This window comes from Gekko japonicus, unplaced genomic scaffold (assembly GCF_001447785.1).
Source record: "Gekko japonicus isolate JY-2015 unplaced genomic scaffold, Gekko_japonicus_V1.1 scaffold502, whole genome shotgun sequence".
Classification (NCBI taxonomy): Eukaryota; Metazoa; Chordata; class Lepidosauria; order Squamata; family Gekkonidae; genus Gekko; species Gekko japonicus.
Genome location: NW_015169186.1, coordinates 128,511 through 140,274, shown reverse-complemented (window position 1 = coordinate 140,274; position 11,764 = coordinate 128,511). Strand labels below are relative to the sequence as shown.

The window sequence follows — 11,764 nt, the reverse complement described above, 5'->3', positions numbered from 1 at the left end:
CACACACACACAGCCTCTGCCTAGGGAGCAGCTGACATCATTCTCCTCTCCCAACTGAAAATTCCAACTGCCTTGGGGGGGGGTGAGTTTCAGGTGTGGAATGGAGTGTAGTCCAATCAGCTTCCATATGTAAATGACCTTGGAACGCTGGCCGGGACTGCACAAAGCAGCCAATGAACCCAGCCAGTGTCTTCCGAGTGGCAGTTTTTTTGGCCTAACACTAAAGGAGTGCATTTTAGAACTTTGGCACCCAAAACTCTTTTATTATAAGGGAGAGATAACAAGCCAGGCAAAACGAATGGCCAAGATAGTTCCTTTGTTGTGTCCCACGTACATTGACAAAAGAAGGGACATTGGGCCATAATGGGGTACCTGTTAAGAGCCATAAGAGTCCATGTCTTTCCAGTGGAGTTTTATACTTCTCATTCTTTTGTAGACCCAGGAGAGAGACCAGTTCTTCCTACTTTTTGCCTAGCTTACCATTCATGGGGGGGTGGGGGGTGGAATCACAGGGAAAAGGATGTCACCAACATGGCTGTAACATAAACATTTCTTGTGTCTTCTCCAGCTCCATCCCCAGGGCTGTGCAGATAGCTTATGTAAAGGACTTCCCTGCTGTCATATGCGTGCCTTCTGCCGTTTTTTTCCAACGCGACATTTGGGTGGAGGGTGACTTTGGGGGAGGAAGTGTGGGTTTTGGTGTTTACATCGCATGGGTGGCATCTCTGTGCAGGACAGAACATTGGGCACTTAACTTGTGTACAGATCATTAGAGTGCATAAGGACCAGGTGTTCAGAGATTTGGTTTCTGTAGGCTGCTTCCTCTGCTAATTGGAGAGGTAATGAGTCAGGAGCTGCTGCCCCGAGTTCTGTCAGCTGGGCCACTCGATATTCCTGGGGGCAGGACAGAAATGCAGAAGTTTCCCATGTGTTCAGCACCTCCAGTAGGATTTTATTGCCTTAAGCCACTGGGTTTGCTTGTTTAAACTCCCATTAAGGGGCAGAGAGTGCAAACATCAGACAAACAGAGCAGGTTAATTAATTCGGGGCCAATAAGTACACCAGTTGTTGACATGGAAAAATGTCCTGCCCCCTCCCCCTCGTGGGGTCTCTCTCTCTCTCTCTCTCTCTCTCTCTCTCTCTCTCTCTCTCTCTCTGCAAGCTGCACCCAGTTAGTTTTAACCGACCCAGCCACAGATTCACTGGCTCTGAATTACCACTTGTGGGACTGCAAAGATCAATCCACATGGTATCATAGCTGACCATACAAACCCCACTCATTTATCATTGCTGAAATGCCATCCATAGCAGATGGGGTGTTCCAAGTGCCTTCCAGTTCACTTCCCAGGAACTGGAAACTACGGCAGGACACACGGGGCTGCTTCACTGGATTGGCGTCAGTATCTGCATGAAGCAAAACCTCAGCCAGTCCGTTCCCCCCTCCCCAACACTTAGCTTATTTATGCTTCAGACTAAGTAGCATCCAGCAGCAGTGTTCCCTCTAAGCTGAGTTAGTGTGAGCTAGCTCACAGTTTTTTAGCCTTCAGCTCACACATTTTTGTCTTCGCTCAGGAAGGAGGGCTCCAGAAAAAACTAATTTATGCAGTAGCCAAATCGCTCGCTCACAAATTTAATGCCAGCAGCTCACAAAGTAGAATTTTGGCTCACAAGACTCCACAGCTTAGAGGGAACATTGTTCAGCAGCCAAATCAACGTTTGCTTAAGCAAAAGTACTTGTACTGCTTCATCTAGGCATTTTCTTTTTGCCGTTTTTTTCTGCTGTAGACTCTCACTGGTGCTCTTTTGGATGTTGATGCCTGTTATTTATTTTCTCTTCCCCCCCCTCCCCATCTCTCACTCTAGAATAACCCCAGCAATAAAATGGTGAACACCAGCAGCACAGTCACAGCGACGCATATCAAAAAGTTCACTTTTGTCTGCATGGCCCTGTCCTTAACGGTAAGGAATCCGTCGCTGCAGCTCTAATCAAATGAAAGCCTGGAATGTGTAATCGGAGCACTGAGCATGGGGCTTGTCTTCATGGGGTGTCAGAACAAGGAAGAACAACGGGATGCTTGTGTCCATTTCCGTGCCTGTGTGCTGGCACGTGCACGAGAGAGAGCATGTCTGTAGTGTGATGTGGTGTTGCGTATTATTATTATTATTATTACATTCGGTTTATATGCCGCTCAGACCCGATGGTCTCAGAGCTGTTTACAGATACGTTGCAAGTGCAAGTTAATTCCCTAGACTGTGGCCACATATGTTACAAGGGGTGGGGCTGCCTACCGGCACCCAGGTGGTGGGTTAGCTGTTCCCCCCGGCTCTCTTCCTCCGGCGGCCCACTGGGGTCGGCGTCCCATTCTTGCTGTCCAAGGCCAGTCTTCTCAGCTCTGCGATCTTCTGGCGCAGTGACTGACAGGGCTACCCTAAGCGAAGTGTTGCCCTTCTGAGTCCACTGAACTTAGGGCGGTACTGTAAGGGTGTAAACTGTGAGCTGGAAAGTCCTGAGCTGAGAGCTACGAGTTGGGTCAGGGTTACCCTGACATGACTCTGTTGCTTTTACAGTCAGACGTAACGTCAGAGAAGCAGCGTTCCCAAGTGTGCTGGAACCAGGGGTCGTTTCGTAGAAAAAGAGCTAGGGGGACTCATTAGCATAACTCATTAGCATATGCCACACCCCTGACATCACCGGAAGTGTGTCATAAGGCCACACCCCCTGACATCACCGGAAGTGTGTCATAAGGCCACACCCCCCGCCCCCAACGGTCCCGGCCGCCGCCGCCAGCCTTGCAGCTCCACTGCGGAGCCCCATGAGGGGCCTGGCGGTGGACCTGCAAGGCCGGCGGGAGTGCGAGAAAGCCCCGCGAAGGCCCTCCCTGGCCCCAGGCAGGCAGGGGTGGGGAGAGGGAAGGAGGAAGCAACTTACCCTCCCTCTTCTCCTGCCTCCTCCTGGCTGAATGAGGGCCGGAAGCGGGGCGGCTGGAAGCAGGGGGCGGGGCTTCATCATGTGCCCCGCCCCCCGTACCTCACCCGGGGGAACTGCGATCCCCCGCGATCCTTTGGCTGGAACCCTATTTAGTTAAGGGGCATGGCGGTAGAGAAGCCGGGGCTCCAGCCTCCCCTCCCCTGCCGTTTTCCCCAGCCGAAATGGCCACAGGGTTAGGCCTATTTGCTGAGCTGTGAGGCTGTCCAGGCACTGATTTGGCAGCGCTGATCCCAACCCACGTCAAACGTAAGATCGAGGCTGCACTCCAGCCATGAGCATAGTAGAGTAGCTGTGGGCGAGCGCCGGCTTTCTCTGGGCCTCCCTTCCCCTCATGGCCAGTATGGGGAAAGTGTTGATGGCCTACACTGGAGGGCTACTTACGGGATTCCAACAGGTCATCCAGGCCAGCAGTCAATAAAAAGCATTTCGTAAATGCAGAACGTTGTCCTCAATGTATGCAAGGCCTGAGGCCTGCTTCCTTCCTGCTCGATCGGTAATAAATCAGCTGGTTGAAAGCAGAGATGGTTCATGCAAACAGAGTCAGTCCCATCAGCAGCATCTGCATATTCGTTCATTGCTCTCCCAGTGCTTAGAAGTTACGTAAGAACTTGGAGCGGTGCTGAATCACTGGAGGCAATCTGCTGACGCTGCCTCTTCCAGCCATTACTCATCACCCTGTTTGTCTTTGGTGACTGAGGAGATGCGTGGCGGAGTCCGAGAGGTGAGGCATGTGCTTCCTGTGCTTTGACAAAGTGTTAGGGATTCTGAGATTTGAGATCGATGGTCGTTTTGCAAACACAAGAGTCACATTAGTTAAAAGAAAATATCTTCACTACAAAACAAATCATGGGTAGGGTACTTTGGATAAAAAGAAATAAAACACAAGATTACATACTTGCAGTTACTTTCAGCACTACTTGCTAACAGCGACATCTTTTCATCTACCCAGCGGCTTCAAGAGAGCGCTTCCCGTGCTTCACACAAAGGGCCATAAAAACTGTGAATACATTAATGCTAGATCAAAGCATTTCCACAAACAAGTTGTTGGTTGACCAATACAAAAGCTACAGGTCACTTCATTAGACTAAGCAGCTCCCTCAAACTTTCCCGCCGTAGAATACATTATGTAACACAACATCCTGTTTCCTGACAAACAACATTTAACTCTGTAATGACTGAAGTGTAGCAACTTGAAACTCCAAAACAAGGAGCCTCGCGCCACCTGGAGGAATGGCTTCAGTTTCAGATTCCGGACTTGGGCCCTGGTTGTTTCTGGAGCCCACAAGACATCTCTGCATGACATCAGCACAACATCGTTCTTCTGAGTGCAGAACCTAATCAAAGGCAGCGTCGCCCCTCATGGCTCTTCCTTGAGCCTCGGTCTCTCGTCAGGATATTGCAGCTCCACCCATCCTGTGGGCCTGGCAGTAAGCACTGCTGCTTGCCGCATTTGTCGCATGCTGTTTCCGTTGCACCGCCAGCTGCAGTGGGTGCTGACGAGCATCATGTGGAGGCGGTTTCAAATGATTTCTTTGTGGGGTCCAGTTTTGGCCTGGACTAATGCGCACCTGATGCAAGAGCGTAGTCTGGGAACTTAGCAGCCCTCTGGTCAATTAGATCGACTCGCCAAATTCCCCAGAAGGACAGAGAATGGAGCAGCCCTTCGTCACTGAAGATGCCATTAGTGATATCGCCTAGGCAAAAAATCAGCACGCTCGCATACGTCCGTATCAGAAGGTTTTCTTACACAGACGGTTTCATTTAGAGACTGCAAGCGCCTCAAGCCGCTTAAGAGCAGCTGTTAAATGTAAGTAGAGGGCCCGTCTAATGAATCAGACTAATGAGAATTGTGATTAAGGGCAAGCAGCAACTACTCTGAACAATTCAAACCTAGCATCATGGATAACCGCGCCACCATTGCTCAGACCCAGAAGGATATTGGCAGTGGAAAGAGTTGAACTGACACCTTCTGAGCAAGTTTTCTTTTTTGAACTGCTGTGGAACTGTAACAGTGGCACAGGCTGAAGAGCCGTTTATGGCAGACAGTACACAAGTCAAAAATCAAATCGAGGTCCATTGCAAGTCCTGTTGACTTTGATGGGACAAATTGACATGGCTGCTTACCTCTCCTGTTTGGCTGAAGGGGACTCGAGAGCCCGTAACTGCACCTTGCCCTCAGTTTAGAGTCCAGTCGGAGCACCTTTAAGACCAACCAAGGTTTATTCAAGGTGTGCGCTCTCATGCGCAAGGCACACTTTTCCAGATACAATGGAATGGGAGGTAAGGTTCAAACTTATAGACGGGCTGAACAGCAAATTACCATGTAACATGATAAGGTAAAGGTAAAGGTTCCCTTGCTCGAAAGCCAGTCGAATCCGACTCTAGGGTTGCGGTGCTCATCTCCATTTCAAAGCCGAAGAGCCAGCGCTGTCCGAAGACGTTTCCGTGGTCATGTGGCCGGCATGACTAAAATGTAACATGTTAAAGAAGTCTTAATCATGTCACATGTTAATTTGCTGTTGAGCCCATCTATAAGTATGAACCTTACCTCCCATTCCATTGTATCTGAAAAAGTGTGCCTTGCACATGAAAGCGCATACCTCGAATACACCTTTGTTCATCTTAAAGGTGCCCCGACTGGGCTCTAAGTTTGTTCTGCTGCTTCAGACCAACACGGGTGACTCCCTGGATCTACCTGGATCTTAGTTTGTTGTGCATCCTTCCAGCTTCAGAAACGTGGGTGGCTGTTTTGTGTTTGATGGCAACTTGTCTGTGGATTTTTTCCTGTGAGGAAGGAGGTAGGGAAAAAACGGATGCTGATACAAGGATTAGGGTCCTCACGGTCCAATTTAGGGAAGAGAAGGGTGGTGGTTCCATGGCACAGTGTCTGCTTTGCACGGAGAAGGTCTTTGTGGCAGTCCCTGGCGTCTCTGCCTCGAAGGACCTCACGTCACGGGTGCTTCTCCTGCCCCGGAGTGTGGACAGCCGCTGCTCGCCTGAGCAGCTTCATCTGTCGCGCAGAGCTGTGGCCCCCAAACAGCTGCTTGGGCCCTCACTTGCGATGCCACAGAAATGGGCTGCCATCACTAACTTGTGCCTTTTTGCACTCTTGAACACTGACTTCAGCCATTTCTTATTTATCCGAAGAAGTGAGCCGTGACTCACGAAAGCTCCTCCCCTGCCACAAATCTTGTCAGCCTTTAAGGTGCTCCCGGAATCTTGCTCTTTTCTACTGCTACAGAGGCACTAACAGGGCTGCCCATCTTGATCCAACTTCAACCATGCAAGGGACAGGAGAAGAGGAGACATGTCATGTTCCATAAGCCAGGAGAACTGATTGTAATTCATTGTTCCTGTTGTACATATTAGATTCCATGTCAAAAATGAAGTCAAATGAGGAGGAAGTTCTTGTATTTTATTGTAATGAAATACAGGAAACAGTTAGGCCAAAGGACCCATCAAAACTGACTGCTTTCTTCTCAGCATAATCAGGAAACATGCCTCAATTAATAGGAAAACAATTAGACCAGATAGTTAACCAACAATTGACAACTTTCTTCTTTTTCTTCTTCATCTTCTTCTTGAGCCTATTCTGAACATATTCAGGAAATACATGGACTGACATCATCAAAAAACAATATTCAAACAGCATAATTGGTTACAAAAGACAGTGGTAATTTCAGTAATAATCCTCTGATTGGCCAGATATAAAGAAACATATATCTACGTCAAACTAAGTGTTTACTTAACCTAACCTAAATGATAATGGGCAAGGATTCTTCATATCAGACTAAAATCTTATCTAACCCAGACATTGAAAGGGTTGCCCTAAGAACTACAGAATCATGAACTTTGTACCTATTATGTTGTCTGCTAACAATATCAGACCTACAAGAGGAAAGCCTTCTATATAACAAGCCTTTCTAACATCCTAATAAAATACTACTTAAAGAATAAATCTATAAAAACCAGAGAAATATGAATATGAACAATCAAGAAGGAAAAACCTATATATGAAAATCTTTATATTCCCATTCATACTACATTCCTCAATGCTTAACAATTCTGCGAGGCTTTTTTTTTTTTTTTTTTATCTCGTAAATCTTTGCCGCTTGACTAGCTTGCAACAAGCAGCAGGGGTTTTGCGCCTGTTGTCTGCTGGGACGGTAGCTTGCTAGCTGACCCAATAATAAAACTGCAACCTCAACAGCAGTTTGCAGATACCTTCCACCTCTCTGTGTAGCGTTATCCTGGGGACATAGTCTTTTGTCTCTCATGCACACCCTGTTTCCTTCACTCCTAACGGCTGGAGGGACAGATTGCTGTGACTTGCAAACATCAGTACTCGCCAGTTTCATACATCCTTTGTGAGATCAGAGTTCTGTTAAAGGATGTATGAAATCGGTGAGTACCTGATGTTCTAGTTGCGCTTATTTTCGCATTGCTGCAACTCAGACATGTTCAGGAGCAGTTAAAGGGCAGGAGCAGTAGAAGGGAGGGCGTGGCCATCTGATGTGCTGGTGTACACTAGCATATTAAGATAACACGTGTCCCCAAATGAGGGTGGTGGTTTACTACAGCCAGACACCAGAGAACAGGGACTGTCCCTAGTAAAGATGGCCCCTGGGAGTGTCCGTATGGGTGTGATCACATGAGCCGTTCGGCCCGACACAGCCACCCCTCCTCTCCAGATTAAATGGGCACAATCACACGGCCACATCTGTCAGGCATTCCCCAGGCATACTCACCCCGCTGTAGGACAACTTGGAGTCAGGTAAAAAAGGCACCACATTATAAGTGGTGTTTTCGGTCCCCCACGGGAACACAGGGGAGCACACACAAAGCAGAATGGTGGTCTGAACCTGCAGATCCAACTTCTGCTGCCGGGTTGTGGTTTTTTTGGAGTTTTTGCCTATATGCACATGAGTAACATGTGCGCTTGAGCGCATGTGTGCATATGCACGCACATAAGTGCACGTGAGCCCACCTGCGATTTTTAAAAATGACCGGGCAGCGCGCTTTGTGGCTGAGGAGCTGCAGTAATGTGGATGCTTGACCAGGGGATAGCTGTGTGTGTAACCCACAGCAGGGTGTGCTGTCTGGATGGTATGCCCCACAGTATTTTAAACTGGTACAACTAGAGGCAGTGCCATATTGCGCCAAGCTGCCAGTGTGATCGCACCCTATGTTTCCTTGTCACATGAATTCCTTCCGCTGCTCAGCTAACAAAACACCCAGAGGGTTTCACCTTTGCATGGTGATGTTTCCTGTGGGCTCATTTCCCCACTGAGAGGGTCTCCACAAACCCTCTTTTTGCATCCTTGTCCGAGACATGCCAGATGAGGAGGGCACATCCGGTGGAGGGTTTGGACAAATGCCATTTTCTGCCTGTGTTGAGAGGACCCTACAGATGGGGATGTATAATTCTGAGTCTGTTTGTAACATCTATAGCTAATCTGATTTCCCACGTATGACCAATTTACCTCTCATTAGTAGTATACTTTTAAAGCGCCTTGCAAAGGGCTTTCTCCTGTGTCTCTCACTGGCTGACTGAGGGTTTTGCAGCTTTAAGTGTTCAACAGCTTTAAGCCCAGTTTCATTAGAAGCCGTTTAAGCTGAGGGAAAGTTTGGCATTGCCACACTGGTTAATTCAATCTCAATTAGCATTTCTTCTTGTATTCTTCTGCTGTGTAGTGAATACACAAGGGGCTAATGAAGTGGCAAATAAGTTCCGGATTAGGAAAAGACACAACTATGCATTTCCTTTGGTTCCTACCGGTATCTGAACAAAGCAGCTTGCGAGGGTTATATTGGTTTGCCTGGCTGGGGTGGAGAGGAAAAATTCAGATTTCTGTCTAGGGGGGAAAACAGTGACTAGAAGGGCTTGTGCCGTATCCAGCTGTTGTTTGAACTTTAGAAGAGCTTGCCTCATCAGCGGTCGGGATTGCAGAAGCAGAAGTTTCAGCGAGTGCCATGGCCTCGCGCGCTCCCTTCACCATGCCGTTGGCTCCAGGCAGCTGAGATTTCTCTGTGTGCTCCAGGAGGGTGGCAGTTTTGCGACTCTGACTCCCAGAGAGGTATAAATAGGAAGTAGCAGAACTGAGTGACACAGGATCCACTGGATGTTTTTTGTGATGTTGACTGTGATGTTGACAGGCATTGCCTGTTCCGTACACTCTGGTCTTATTTCTTGTCCCCCAAGAAGGTGCAAGGTGTATTTTTAAATCTTTAATTAAGACTTGGGAGATGGGGGTAATGTTATCAACATTATTTGTTAAACTGAAGAACGTAACAAGTGCTAGATTATTGACTCCATGTGCAGTTGTGTACCTGCATTTAACATAAGAACATAAGAGACGCCAGTGTTGGATCAGGCCAAAGGCCCATCCAGTTCAACACTCTGTATCACACAGTGGCCAGAAATACCAGTGCTATCAGGAGGTCCACCAGTGGGGCCAGGACACTAGAAGCCCTCCCACTGTTGCCCCCCACCCCAAGCACCAAGATGACAGCGCATCACTTGCCCCAGAGCCCCTATCTATAACTTGTGGCTCATAGCCACTGATGGACCTCTGCTCCATATGCTTATCTAATTCCCTCTTGAAGCCGTCCATGCTTGTAGCCGCCACCACTTCCTGTTCTTTCTTCATGCTATGTGTAGTAAAAGCTCACCTGAATGCAAAACAGTCGATTCCTTTTATACCTTAGAAGGCTTTTGAGCTCACTTAAAACAAAAGGTGGCCCCTGACTTCTTGGCGTACTCGAGAGATGGGAGCCAGTTTGGTGTCGTGGTTAAGTGCGCGGACTCAAATCAGGGAGAACCGGGTTTGATTCCCCACTCCTCCTCCACTTGCACCTGGCTGGATGACCTTGGGCAAGCCGTAGCTCTGATAAGAGCGGTTCTTGTTAAAGAGCAGTTTATGTCAAGAGCTCTCTCAGCCCCACCTACCTCACAGGGTGTCTGTTGTGGGGAGGGGAAGGGAAAGGAGTTTGTAAGCCGCTCTGAGACACCTTTGGGTAGTGAAGGGCAGGGTATAAATCCAATCTCTTCTTCTTCTTACTACATGTTTGTGTTTCAGAAATATAGGCATCTGTGATAGGTTTTATTCTTTGAAAAGGTAATAGTAACATAACTCTTGCACATCCCTATTTTTGCAAATTCCCCGCAAGTATGGCCTCCCTGGTCATTAAAGCAGTCTCTGCCACACGTGGCCAGAGCGGTCCTGGGAGGGAAGGCAGTAAGGCGTGGCCCAGCCCGTCAGACCCCGGAAGCTCAGCAGGGTGGGTTACGTGGAAGGGAGACCACCACGGAAGACTCTGCAGAGGAAGGCCATGGCAGCAGCTGCCACCTCTGCTTCTCACTCGCCTTGAAAGGCCTCTGCGTGTTCCAGTTTGGGGCGATTTGCAGGCGGGTGCGCTCCATCGTTGCTCTGATGTGAGCAGCCCGCAAACATGCCAATGAGAAGGGGTCCAAGTTGATCGTGGACCCTCGCGACCCCTTGTAGGGGGGTCGCAGCCTGGGGCATGTGAGGTGCCTCTCCCGAGGCAGCAGCCAAGGGATCGAGGCTCCTTTTTGCCCCAATAGGTTCCCGTGGCACAGAACCAGCAGTGGCACCTAGAGGCACATACCGGCCCGAGCGCGCAAGTGATCCGAATGAAACGATCTTCTCTGACTCTGTTTCTAAAGCGAAAATGTTCCTGAAACAACAACAGAATGCGAGTGACGGACCTGAGAAAGTGGGGGACAACAAAGAAGCAGAAGAAGAAGAAGATAAAGAGGGGGGGAAGCTCAGACAATGATGCGAACGGCTCGGCAGAATCCTTTGACCGGGAAGCAGAATTAGGGGCAGCTGCTCCAAAACCTTTAAAAGTTAGACTGGATTTTGACAAGAAGTGCAGAGGAAAGAAATAAGCAAAATAGAGTAACTTTGAAAGTCTGATGTTTATTATAAATTAATTATCTTAAAGCTAAGAAACACACACTATAGCCAAGCAAGATGGTGTTTGCTCACTTTATACTTTTATAGTATCAACTCTCATGTACACCAGTTTGGTGTAGTGGTTAAGTGCGCGGACTCTAATCTGGGAGAACGGGGTTTGATTCCCCACTCCTCCACTTGCACCTGGCTGGGTGACCTTGGGCAAGCCGTAGTTCTGACTAGAGCTGTCCTTGAAAAAGAGCAGTTTTTGTCAAGAGCTCTCTCAGCCCCACCTACCTCACAGGGTGTCTGTTGTGGGGAGGGGAAGGGAAAGGAGTTTGTAAGCCGTGAGACTCCAAGTGAAGGGCGGGGTATAAATCCAATCTCTTCTCCTCTTCTTCTGTTTGAGTAATAGGGAAATGTCGAGTATCTTGAATTTATGTATTAATGATCCTTGCTACTCGTAGTTTTAGGTTGTTCCCTTCCCTTGACCCTGTAGGCTTGTAGACTAGAAAAGCAATAAAAAATGTTTTAAAAAAAGAAAGGAAGGCCTCTGCGCATGCATGCGCACACACGCTGAGCACTCCTCTGGTGCTTCTCCACCAGGGACCTGAAAATGCTGCCCTTCTGTCTGCATGGCCTCCACTGATACCCCGAGCTGCCCCAGCAGAGACACAGCAGAGAAGATCTTGTCACTGGAGCATTTTCAGCACCAAGACCCACCACTCATGGGGCAGCATGTTGACGGTGCCCCACTGTGTAGCCATGCATGGGAAGAGCCAAGCCACATGCAGCATGCTCTCTCTCTCTCTCTCTCTCTCTCTCTCTCTCTCTCTCTCCCTCTCTCCCCCTCTCT

General features: G+C 48.6%; 1 protein-coding gene across 1 annotated transcript in view; it reads left to right on the top strand.

The window, feature by feature from the left end:
* ANKH (ANKH inorganic pyrophosphate transport regulator) overlaps window positions 1–11,764 on the top strand; it is a 132,726-nt gene that overhangs the window by 105,748 nt on the left and 15,214 nt on the right. Inside the window, exon 8 of the mRNA XM_015416186.1 lies at window positions 1,864–1,959. Within this exon, the coding sequence (XP_015271672.1) occupies window positions 1,864–1,959 (96 nt within the window). The remainder of the gene's footprint in view (window positions 1–1,863; window positions 1,960–11,764) is intronic.